The following is a 13,173-nucleotide window of genomic DNA, read 5'->3' as shown; positions in this document are numbered from 1 at the left end:
GCATTTGTGTGCTGTGTTTGGGTCCAGTGTGAGCTGACAGGAATCTGGGAGAAGAGCAGAGCAGAGACCAATGAGGGGAGTTAGAACAATAAGTGAAGTCAGATACTGTATCTACCCTGTCTTTGATTAGAGCACAGCAGAGATCAAATCAGAGAAATATGAGGAGTCAGATAGATACCCAGTCTTTGATTAGATCTACTATTGCTATATATTTCTAGAGGGATTGTTAGGAGTGTCAGTAAAAAGAGACTGTTAGTTACTTCAGAATAAAGAGACTCACATTGTAAGAACTGTTCTCTGGTCTTGGGCTCTGGAGGCAGTACAACCTCCACTATATTCACTACAGACACACAAACACATTCACAGAGAGAGGGAATGTTATCATCACACCATATTCCACATGTATATGACTAGTAGGGAACTTTCAATGGTCTAAAGTTGATGTTCTTATTATTTTCAACACACCTGTAGTGGAGATCTTGGTCCATTCTCCTTTAAGGACGTCTTCTAGTTTCTCTCTCAGTTCAGACACAGTCTTACTCACATCTCCAAAGTACTGAAGAGGACGGACAACGATGCTGGGTAAGTCTGAAGATACACTGTTACCGGAGAGAGACTGATAACTCTGGAGAGAGAGAGAGAGAGCGAGCGAGAGAGAGCGAGAGAGAGCAAGAGAGAACAGAACCAAATGATTGAGAGTTTCACATTGAGTTTTAGTTTCATATCACATGTATCAAGGCAGTTTAGTTACCTGGAGGAAATGGATGTGATCCTCTGTGTGTGAGAGCTGCTCCAGCTCAGTGCTTCTCTTCCTCAGCTCAGCTATCTCCTGCTCCAGTTGCTCCAGGAGTCCTTCAGCTTGACTCACTTGAGCCTTCTCTTGGGCTCTGATCAGCTCCTTCACCTCAGAGCGCCTTCTCTCAATGGAGCGGATCAGCTCAGTAAAGATCTTATCACTGTTCTCCACTGCTGCCTGTGCAGAGCGCTGTTGAGAGAGAGAGAGAGAGAGAGAGAGAGAGAGACTGACTTGTCTTACTTTAATGAGCCATCCTCATTACACTAACACCCCCCCCCCCTCCTAAAAACACATTGCGTGCCACCACAACCGCCACACAATCACATTATCCAGTACCCAACACCACAGTACAATACACAATCCAGCACCACATTCCAACCGTCCATCCAACCCCTCCTCTCCAGCCGTACAGACAGCCCCCCTGAGCCCCCATACCTCCTGAAACATCTCCACACTGTTGATCATTTTGTACAACTCAAACTCAACCCTAAGGCGTCAACAGTAATGGCATTACCCTGGCAACACAGAAAAAACATGATGAACAGTCTGTCATTGCAGAAAACGGACACCCCTCCCAAACTCCCAGGTCAACCCGAGCCAACCAGCTATTGGTGTCCAGGACTCCATGTAATACCCTCCACTGGAGGACCCCTGACCTTTCCAGCACTGGGAGCTTATAGAGCACCCTCCACCTATACCCTGCCATGCTCTCAGCCCCCACAACCCCCTGCCACTGATGCCCCTTCACTCCCGCTAAACTCCTGATGTGTCTAACCTTGACACTGAGGGTGTACAGCACCTTACCCCCCACCTCCTCAAACTCCCCCAGGCTCAGAGTGTTAAAAGTCAGTAAGTCCTCCGGACTCTCCTGCCAGTCCCCAGTCTCTGCTGTCACTTGCAGTGGTGGAAACGGTGGTGGCCCCTCCTCAGGCTGCTCCAGCCCCCTCCTCACTGGGTCAGGCAGAGCCTCCTGGACCTCCCCCCCATGACTCTCTCCAGCAGCAATTCAGTCACCTCTGGTCGACAAAAATGTATTTTTCTAGTTAAATTAATTGTCAAATTCATCAACCAGCACAGAGCCACTCTGCCTTCTCGAACAAGTAGCCAACTCAACAAGCCCGCAAAAAGCTTGTGCCGGCCAGCGGCAGCGAGCACTCTGCCTTCTAGCACAAGCAAGGGGCATGTTGAGGTACATTTTCTAACCGCGATGGTTGCATGATTTATTGGTGGGCTGGAATATATGAGATATTAAGATGATGTCATAATGCATGTTTACTAGGGTTGAAGTTAGCACATCTGACTAGTGATTATTTGGCCGGTGTTCAATAAATGTTATAGTTAATATTTTGTTGCTCTCCCAAAAGCAACACAGGCCTAATACGAGGTATATAGCTAACTGTAAAGTAATGAGTGACCTTTTTAGAAAATCATAGGACATAGTCTTTGGTTGCATGCTATTTTATGCTTGTAGCCTATAACTGATGCTTTGTGGTCTTATGCAGCCATCTATTGGAAATATTTAGCAATTAAAAGTTATTAATTCACGTAAAGACATTGGTGAGGCAGCTGAGAAATAAAGTGTATTTTTCTTATTAATTCTAGGGTTAGAGTTTCTGTATAGCACTTTGTGACATCTGCTGATGTAAAAATGACTTTATAAACATTTGATTGATTGATTGTTAGGTTTAGGGTATTTAAAGCAAAGAAAATGAATAGGTTTATAGCTCTCTAGCTCCTCCCTGTGGCCTTCTGTGGGTACTACATACCTCATTCACAACACTTGCTAGGCTCATTATCTGAGGTAGCAACTGTGTCAGATCTATAAATCAATGAGCTACACCTGTCCATTTAGTTTACAACTCAGTGAACCTGCGCAGCATTCGCTCAATTCAATGCCTATGAACTTACAGATTTCGACCCATATCAAATTACCCAGCAGTAATATAGAAACAATAAATTGAAAAATTTCTTCATTGAAAAAATGTATTCTGGCTGTTTAAATCGGCCACATCTTGAAAAAGAGGACGGATATGCGTTTTGGTTAGGTTATACACCTTTTTCTGAAAGAAAATATGATTAACTGTGACCAGAAAATGTTAATTGTTTGATTGCTATGCCCCAACCACATGTAGCACTGTGGGTCACCACAACGTGTACCCTGGTGAACAGTGAGTTTGCTCACCAAGTAGTCATAACCTTGTTAATAATAAGTTACCTGAGGTAAAGCTACAATGTTAATACGGGCTGGTCTCATTACCAACAATAGTGAAGCTGGCAGTGTGACGCAGAACAATGGGCTGGGAATAGAACTTTCATTAGGCGAGTTGGTGCCACAGACCTCAAAACAACTAATAGGAGCTGGCAGGGTGAAACATGCCCTATCATTTCTAACCTACGGCAAGCATCTGGGACATATGGTAATATTATGAAACTGGGCTCCATGGCGGATGCAATTATGTAGTTCTATCAGAAAAAGGTGTTAAAAATGTATTGTGTCCAGCCTAGTCCTAGCCCTTTTCTGCACTAGCATTATGCCCTACATCCCCGCACTAGAAACACCCAAAATTATCTGTGCTAGCAAACCCTGCGTTCCACCCCTCCCCTGTGTAACCTTGAAGTTTGTTAAGAAACAAACACTTGTCTACGAAAAGAGACAACATGTTTATCGGATTCCGCTTGGCACCCAGCCGAGAGCACACGAAACCACTTGCAAATTTACCAAAACGAACCAACTACTTACAGTCTGTTCATAAGTAATAAACGGAGGCAGATTAGCCACCACAACTCTTGTCGAAAGAGGTGACAAACCCCTCACAAAAATCCCACTCGCAACAAGACAAACCTTTTTCATTAACACATCCACCGCCTTGTTCATTCTGGATGCAGAGTGCAGATGTTCCGCTGCAACCTGTTCGCCGACCATGAGCAAAACTTCCTCCACACCTTTCTCCGGAACGCACCCGGGCGACAGCGTTTCTTCTCCACTTTCGGTTGAGGCCATCACGCCGCCCTAACAAACTACCCCTACTCCCCGCTCAACTCTAAACGATAAACAGTGGAAACCAATAAACAAACCCTCCACCATGAGAAAATGAATTCAGAAAATACGCAAGAACCAAAAGAAAAAAGAATAGTAGCCCTCCTCACGAACCACAAATCTCTCACACAACCAACTTCTTCTTCTATGATATAATGGCGGTCCACAAACCAACGTTAAAGGTGCATGCCGCCACCTATTGTGCTGGAGTGTGTGGTCAATCACGGTTTCCAACATTTCTAAATCCTCCTACCTAACTCAGTACTTCTGAGAAAATAAAGAAGAGCCCTACTAACTTCTAATAGAACCTCCCCCATCCCCAAAATCCCTTCCAAACCCCCCCAACCCCGTCCAACCTCAATGACCCTACACTTCAATCTTTCCCTCTCTTCAACATACTTACAACAATATAACAACACATGCTCCACCGTTTCATCGACCGTACCCCCCAGACACAAATCATTCACATGCTTGCCAACCAGATGTAATGACGAGTTCAATGTACAATGTCCTAAGCGCAATCTAGTAAACACCACCTCTTCCTTCCTAATCTGACATTTGAATCTTGGTCCATCGACCTCTCTGTAAAACTGTAAACTATTCATATAAATGCCGGCCCTTGTGCTCAGAGTACCATCTCTTCTGCCACACATCTATCAAAATGGCTCTGATCTTACATTTGGCCTCACCTCTACCCAGTGGAACATTAATATCAATTATATCTTGTTTCAAAGCTCTTTTAGCTAACTGGTCTACAATTTCATTCCCTTCCACACCCGTATGTGCTGGGACCCAGCAGAATCTCACTACTACACCCATTCTCTCAATTCTCCATAATAACATTAATACCTCCAATAGCAGGTACCTCCTATTAGATTTCCCAGATGATAAACTATTCAATACAGACAGAGAATCTGAGCATACTATAATTCACCCACTGGAGGGCAACTATTATCGCCAACAGTTCAACTGAGTATACTGACAGTTCATCTGTTACTCTTCTACATATCTGCACATCAAATTCAGGAACGTAAACGCCTGCTCCTGTAAGCCCACTATCTGGGTCCTTGGATCCATCTGTGAAAGCGGTAAAAATGCATAAAAACTTCTACCAATGTAATTGTCAACCAGTTTCACTATATCACTGACTTCTGACCAATCTTTCCTTTTCTCTACCAAGGTTAGATCAACAACAGGGTCTGGGAGTAACCATGGAGGAACATCCCCTATCACCACAGAAGGGCCAACCTCCAACTCCCTCAAACCACTCTCATCAGCAAGCTTTCCAACTGTCCAACCAACACCACTGCCTTGTCTACTAGTATATTCCCAACAGTCATCTAGAACAGTAGCAGTGGGATGCTCAACCTCACAGCCTTTCAACCCAATAAGATAATGACCATTTTTACACTGTATATCCAAAGGCATCTCGCCTGCCTCCACCAGTAAGGCACATACAGATGTTGATATAAATGCCCCAATACATATCCTTAAAGCTTTATACTGGATTCTGTCTTTGCCGCTGTTCCATAAACTATACACCCAAAATCAATTGTCGTCCTGATCAGAGCTCTATAAATATCCATCAACGATTGTCTGTCAGCACCCTATTCATAACCAGAGACCCACACAACCAACTGATGGAATGAGAGAGACAGAGACATCGTTACAACACTTTACATAGCCATAATATAACGGTTCTTCTTCTTTGGAGTTTAACGGCGGTTGGCATCCAATATGTTGCATTACCGCCCCCAACTGGACTATAATATCAATCCATTATACTTTGTGATACAAAATGGGAAAAGGGGAAATTATAATAATACAGAAAAACACCCTTCCAACTAACCCTACACTAATTAAATACCCACTACCCCATTCCACTATTTTGACCCTATCTGCTCCTACACCATGCCAAAGGCCTGGGAGGACGGGACACCACCACTCAACACACCCTGTAACTCTTCTGAAGTCTAATCTTGTATGCCCAAATACTTCTCTGCAGCTGCCACCACAACATCTATTTTCTGTGATTTACGTTCCATTTCTGCGGTACAGTTGATAACCATTGCTATGAACGCTAAGAAGCTAACTTTACTAAAGCATATATCACTCGTTGGCCTATCCCTCTGTGCTGGCACAGATCTACTACTCACAGGGATCCTCTCAGGATCTCTCACCCTTGACCCATCCTCCTCTACTTCCTTCACTGCCTCAGCATACGACACCTTCTGCACTACTCTGACTCTAGGCACCTCAACATGCCTCTCTCGCACCGGACACTTCCGATCCCCAGCAACATGGGCATCCCAACAGTTGACACACACAACTTTATCCACCGAAACTACACAATCCTCTATCCCATGCCCTCCTGCACACTTCCCACATCTTGGAATCTCCCTCCTACAAACTGCTGCAACATGACCATAAATGTTGCACCTGAATCAGCACACAAAAGCTCTAACAGGATAACTGATATATCCTAACATGACTTTGTCGGGTAAAGACTCAAACCTCAAAAGGACTGACAGTGACTCCTATGTTTTACCACGCTCACCACCGGGTCTGTGTTGCACCAAACGGCGGGAATCACAAACACCAGCAGTCTTCAACCTTAATTGCTCCACTTCTACACTTAACGCTACCGCAGAAATCACTCCTTTCAATGGTGCCCTGTTCCTACGAGCAAAGCAAGAAACAGATGTTGACCCAGGTTGCGTGACACGGAGCGCCCACTCCCTCTGGTCAGAAGAAACACAAACAAATATCACAAGTCCACTACAGGTTACCTTCACTGATTCAACTGCACCCAACTCCTTTCCCACCCACCCTGAAACCACAAATGGATCTGCCAAAAGGTATGGATCCACTTTCTCCAACAATGTAACTCCTACGGCACCAGATTCTTCTTTATCATGTCCATTGATGCCAGGCTCTGGTTCTGAGCTCTTCACCACACCTTCTACCTCACTTAACTCTCCCTCATTCATTTCCATTTCACCTCCAGAACTCAGTCTGGCGCACGACTCACTCTGTTTTCACTTGAATTATAACATTTGAAATGTCTCTATTACTTTGAAACGTTTGTGAGTGTAACATTTACTGTTCATTTCTGATCATTGATTTCACTTTCGTTTATTATTTATTAACCTGCTTTGGTAATGTAACATGTTTCCCATGTCAATAAAGCCCATTTAATTGAATTGAGAGAGAGTGAGAGAGAGAGAGCTCCGTGTTAATGTATAGCGGACATGAGTCACTCATGGTTACTCATGGTTATGTGATGAGGTAGCCCACTTGTGACTTTAAAATCAGTGTCGGCCCAGTAGGGAATCTCCTCTTGGTGTAACATAATAATATATATAATATGCCATTTAGCAGACGCTTTTATCCAAAGCGACTTACAGTCATGTGTGCACACATTTTTACGTATGGGTGGTCCCGGGGATCGAACCCCCAAGATGTTGGTTTCTCCCGCAGTAGACCCGGGTTTATATCCCGTCAGTTACATTAAGCCGTGTGTTCTCTGAAAGGGGTCCTGTTTCCAGTCAGTGGGATTAGATAGAGGACTGTCTCTCTCCCTCTCTCTGACTGGAAGTGAGAAGTGAAATGGTGTGTCTCCTCTGGTCAACAATACTCACCTTGAGAGACTCCACAGCCTGTTTGAGCTCCTTCAGCTCCTTCTCTCTCTCCTGGATTCTCTGCTGGACCTTCTGCTGACTCATCCCCAGCTGCCTCTGTGGAGAATCACTCTTCAATGAGCTATCAAGCTTTATTTGTCCAGTAGATCAATAGTATAGTAATGTGACATAGGGCACATAGAGAGGAAGGTATATAATCTTGAGGAAGTCCCTTTCCAATATTATATTTGTTTATCTTGCTATGTGAAAGATTATAGTTTTTATGGTAGGCGTACACGTATCAAAGGGTTAAGGCTGAACTTTGGACTTATAAAAGGGCATTCAGAATGATAATAGTGTTTGACTTCAGAAAATGGTGATACATTTGGATCAAACTCAATATACTCAAGGTTTGTGTTCATATTTGTTCTGCTGAGGATCAATTTCATTTGATTTCTCTCATATTCAAACAGACTTAGTTCCTACTGTATCTTTAATTTTTTGATTATCAGACAGTCACCAACAAGTAGTTCTGGTCTTACCTGTTTCTCAGTCCTCTCTGCTGCAGCTGACACTGTATCATGGCCTTTATGTTTATCCATTGTACACAGATAACAGATACACTGCTGATCGGTACGACAGTAAACCTCCAGCAGTTTGTCATGATGCGAGCAGATCTTCTCCTGTAGTTGTGCAGTGGCTTTGATCAGCTTGTGCTTCTTGAAACCAGGAAATTCATAGTGAGGTTGGAGGTGAGTCTCACAGTAAGAGGCCAGACACACCAGACAGGACATGAGGGCTTTCTGCTTTCTGGTCCCAGTGCAGAAATCACACGCCACATCTCCAGGTCCAGCATAGCACAGAGCAGGAGGGGGAGCAGCCTGGAGTCCTGTCTTCTTCAGTTTCTCCACCACCTCAGCCAACATGTTATTTTTCCTCAGAGTAGGCCTTGGAGTGAAGGTCTCTCTGCACTGAGGACAGCTATAGACACCTTTCAGAACATCCTGATCCCAGCAGCCCTCAATACAGCTCCTACAGTAACTGTGTCCACAGGGAATAGCCACCGGCTCCTTCAGTAGATCCAGACAGACAGAACAACAGAACTGGTCCTGGTCCAGCAGAACTCCCTGCTGAGCCATTTGGACGGTTGTTCACTCTCACACAGACAGATGACACAGAGACTCAGATCAGTTTCGTTTCCACAGAAGAGAGTTTGTGGGAGGGGGAGGGACTTCCTGGTTCTGCCAGAGGGGTGGGGTTAGAGAGAGAGAGAGAGAGAGAGAGAGAGAGAGAGAGAGAGAGAGAGAGAGAGAGAGAGAGAGAGAGAGAGAGAGAGAGAGAGAGAGAGAGAGAGAGAGAGATGTTAATAGAGACAAAGATTTGTGTTCCTAGGTTAGGGCCCTTAATAGGGAATAAATTAAATAGAGTGGTTAGAATATATAAAGGGTAACAGTTTCTATGAAGTACATATGCTTTTAATTAATTGTGTAATGCCTTAAACTTATGTGCTATGACACTAACTATAACCATCCATAATAACTCATACGTGGTTGTAAAACTGTACAATGTGTTATAGATAATTTGCTACAATGGGGGAGGGGGGACTTGAAATGGATACAATGTACTGTAGCTGAAATGAATACCGTATGTATTGACTGATCATTGAGAATGATGTAACACTTTACATTACAGTGTGTTTATTGGTGTGTAATTATTCCTGTTAGTACAGTGGTGTAAAAGTACTGTGATGCCTCATTCTTACACTGTACTAGCAGCAGTAACCCTAGCCAGTAATAAGGCTACTGTAATGGAAAGTGTTACAGGAAATATAAAGGAAGGATTTATACATGTCATCTATGATATACTGTATGTAATGATATGTCTATGTCTTATATATGGTTTTCTATACTGTATGTAATGATATTTCTATGTCTTCTATATGGTGTTCTATACTGTATGTAATGATATGTCTATGTCTTCTAGATGGTGTTCTATACTGTATGTAATGATATGTCTATGTCTTCTATATGGTGTTCTATACTGTATGTAATGATATGTCTATGTCTTCTACATTGTGTTCCATACTGTATGAATTCAGAGGATTTAAATATGAATCTATAATCATGCTTCCCTTTTCATGTCAATGTGTGTTTGTAACATTCTAATACAGTGTTATAATAGTACTTTGACGAAGAAGCTTTATTCGGAACGTGTCAGCAAGTATATCATTAAAGCGAATTAATATGCCCTCCTGCACCTTATTTTACAATTTCACTATTTGAAACCATTTCAAAAGCTTGATTAAACTTGGCTGGTCAAATGGAGCCAATAGAAAAGTGAGAAAAGTCCAAAACCCCGCCCACCCGACACTCCAGGCTGGGAAAAGCAAACACTCAATGTATTTGAAAGATTTCAAATAGTATTTGAACCCCGCAGTGCTTAATTTGTCAATCGGGAGGTGCCGGAACAAACAGTGAGCTCGAGAGGGTGGTGACCTGGGGAGTTCTGAGGTACTGGAATGCATGAAGAAAGAAATCTCCTTCATAATAAAGCATTGCATTCATATCATCAAATTTGCGTAGTGGCATAGAGCAGTAGAGTAGAGGCACTTACAGAAGTTGTACACATGGGGTAAATTTTTAGTAGATGTTATGATGAGTTCCTCTGGTATCAAGTAATTCATGATGCAAGACGATATTTAACACTTTGATGGAGAGTTAATGCAAAGTATTTAATTGATTACGGTACCGGGTTCGTATAACAAACAGCACGTGCTTTGCCTCTTGTCATCTGAACTCTGGACAAAGGAAATCTCTCCGTTTATATATTTCATGTTACACGTTTCTTCAACAACATCTGGTAACCATCAGTGGGCACTCCCCACTCTGATGTTATTACCTTGTACCCCAAGTCAGTATATTCCATCTATCAATCATTCTAAGATAAACCCTAGTAAGCTCCCTCGAGATAATGGAATCCTTGGCATTCAGACTCTGTGGCACCAAGAGTTACCTATCTGACAGATTTAACATTGCTCAAACAACATTTTTACATTTTACATTTTAGTCATTTAGCAGACGCTCTTATCCAGAGCGACTTACAGTTAGTGAATACATATTTTTTTTATACTGGCCCCCCGTGGGAAACGAACCCACAACCCTGGCGTTGCAAACGCCATGCTCTATCAACTGAGCTACATCCCTGCCGGCCATTCCCTCCCCTCCCCTGGACGACGCTGGGCCAATTGTGCGCCGCCCATGAGTCTCCCGGTCGCGGCCGGCTGCGACAGAGCCTGGATTCAAACCAGGATCTAGTGGCACAGTTAGCACTGCGATGCAGTGTCTTAGACCACTGCGCCACTCAGGAGTTCAAAGTAGACACTATGACAAGACGTTATATCAATCCCGCATTTCTTTTTATTTTGTTGTAAGTAAAATTCCCCTTGTATAACATTACTTAAACCCAACAATTCACACAAAACTTCATATTAACTAAAATGTACCCAAATCAGTAGTATAGACATATGATTAGACCCTAAACTATGCTAGATACCGGAGAATTCATCCCCCTCTACTTTCTATACCTGAATCCAACCAGATTCTCCATATATTTCATCAACAAAGGTATAGATTCTCAGTCACCTGGCTCCTGCACGATCAAACATCTCAAACCTCTATGGAGTCAGTACGAGTAAAAGATCAATACATGATTAACTACTATATTCACGCTTAATATCTATGTAGGCAAAACCTCACTTATACATAAGGAAAAATCCCACATAGACCATACAAGAAAAACATACATAAAATGAATGTTGAACATCATGACATCATCCAACCAGATACATTGATTCATGACCATTTCTAAGTTACATGTAAACTACAATATAGGTATATGAATATATCCCAATAAAAACTGAATTCTTCATTTTCTTGATTCAGAGGAACCCCAAGCTTTTCTCTGGTTACTTGGAGCGCTATCTGATCTACTAAAATAGTCACGTTCCCCGTTACGCATCCTGTAAACCTTGTATTCAACGTCATACAATTCCCACATCACATTCCCAAATCCTCAGTCAACAGTATCAATGGACTCTACACTTGAATAAGATGATATAGATGATGTATTTGTACTTTTCCTCCTTGCATTAATATTGACTGATACATTTATTTTTATTTTTATTTAATTTTTTATTTATTTAACCTTTATTTAACCAGGTAAGCCAGTTGAGAACAAGTTCTCATTTACAACTGTGACCTGGCCAAGATAAAGCAAAGCAGTGCGATAAAAACAACAACAACACATAGTTACATATGGGGTAAACAAAACGTACAGTCAATAACACGATAGAAAATCTATAAACAGTGTGGGCAAATGTAGTAAGTTATGGAGTTAAGGCAATAAATAGGCCATAGTGCAAAATAATTCCATTTACATTACATTTTAGTCATTTAGCAGACGCTTTTATCCAGATCGACTTACAGTTAGTGAGTGTATACATTTTTATTTTTCATACTGGCCCCCCGTGGGAATCGAACCCACAACCCTGGTGTTGCAAACACCATGCTCTACCAACTGAGCTACATGCCTGCCGGCCATTCCCTCCCCTACCCTGGACGACGCTGGGCCAATTGTGCGCCGCCCCATGGGTCTCCCGGTCGCGGCCGGCTACGACAGAGCCTGGATTTGAACCAGGATCTCTAGTGGCACAGCTAGCACTGCGATGCAGTGCCTTAGACCACTGCACCACTTGGGAGAAAATTTACAATTTAGTATTAAAACTGGAGTGATAGATGTGCAGAAGATTATGTGCAAATAGAGATACTGGGGTGCAAATGAGTAAAATAAATAACAATATGGGGATGAGGTAGTTGGATGGGCTAATTACAGATGGGCTGTGTACAGGTGCAGTGATACAATAATTACTATGGCCACTAGGGGATCTAGAATGCTTGCCATCCATGTTCCTATTGAATTACCACTAACAAACCTTGAAAAGACTTCAACAGCGTTCAAATTGCTATATCCCCTTAATATTTTTGCATCTCTATTTGTATTCTTAATTCCATCCTGTATTTCTCTAATATTTCCCTTAGCTTCCCAAGACCTTCCTGATTCTGATGGCAAGTATGCCCAACATGTATCTCCTCCTACAATCGCACACACGCCCCCTTGAGCTGCTGTAATAGCATCCAATGCTATGCGAGTATCCATTACATATTGTCTAATGAGGGCCCTTTCAGACCCAATTGCTTGAAAACCCAATACTGTTAGTAGGTACCATGTTTAGTCTGAACTCTGTTCAACCCCGACTCGCTCCAGTAATATTCCTTAGATAGAGACAAAGGATAACACTCTGGTTCCAGTCCCTGATAAATCAGGACTGCCTTGGATTAGTTAGGAGCGAGGAATTCAACCCGAGGTCAGATCAGATAAAGATAGAAAACAAACATTCCTCTTTCACATAGCAACCCCAGTGATATGAACCCATTAAGTTCTAACAACACATATGTACCAATGTTTAAACCTTTCAATGTAAAAATACACCTCAATCCCCCCTCTCTGGGACTTCATAGGTCCCATATCAATACATCCCAATATAATAAGGTATAGAGTGACCAAACCCAGTGAATCAACATGTTCCTGATATCAGGCACAATCCTTGCATCAACCTTACATGTTTCAAACAGTAATATTCCAAAATGTCTAGTCGCGATAAA

General features: G+C 42.6%; 1 protein-coding gene across 1 annotated transcript; it reads right to left on the bottom strand.

Moving 5' to 3' along the window:
- Nucleotides 1-287: 287 nt before the first annotated feature.
- LOC123483226 (E3 ubiquitin/ISG15 ligase TRIM25-like) lies at nucleotides 288-8,592 on the bottom strand (the record flags this gene model as incomplete). The annotated part of the gene is made up of 5 exons (XM_045212749.1): nucleotides 7,996-8,592; nucleotides 7,475-7,570; nucleotides 752-985; nucleotides 466-625; nucleotides 288-340 (listed from the first exon to the last, which is right to left on the bottom strand). Coding segments are annotated over exons 1-5 (1,140 nt in total), but the record flags the coding sequence as incomplete, so codon positions are not given.
- Nucleotides 8,593-13,173: the final 4,581 nt, after the last annotated feature.

This window comes from Coregonus clupeaformis, unplaced genomic scaffold, assembly GCF_020615455.1.
Source record: "Coregonus clupeaformis isolate EN_2021a unplaced genomic scaffold, ASM2061545v1 scaf0048, whole genome shotgun sequence".
Lineage (NCBI taxonomy): Eukaryota > Metazoa > Chordata > Actinopteri > Salmoniformes > Salmonidae > Coregonus > Coregonus clupeaformis.
Note: the sequence above shows the minus strand (reverse complement) of the source record. Positions and strands in the feature narration are given on the sequence as shown.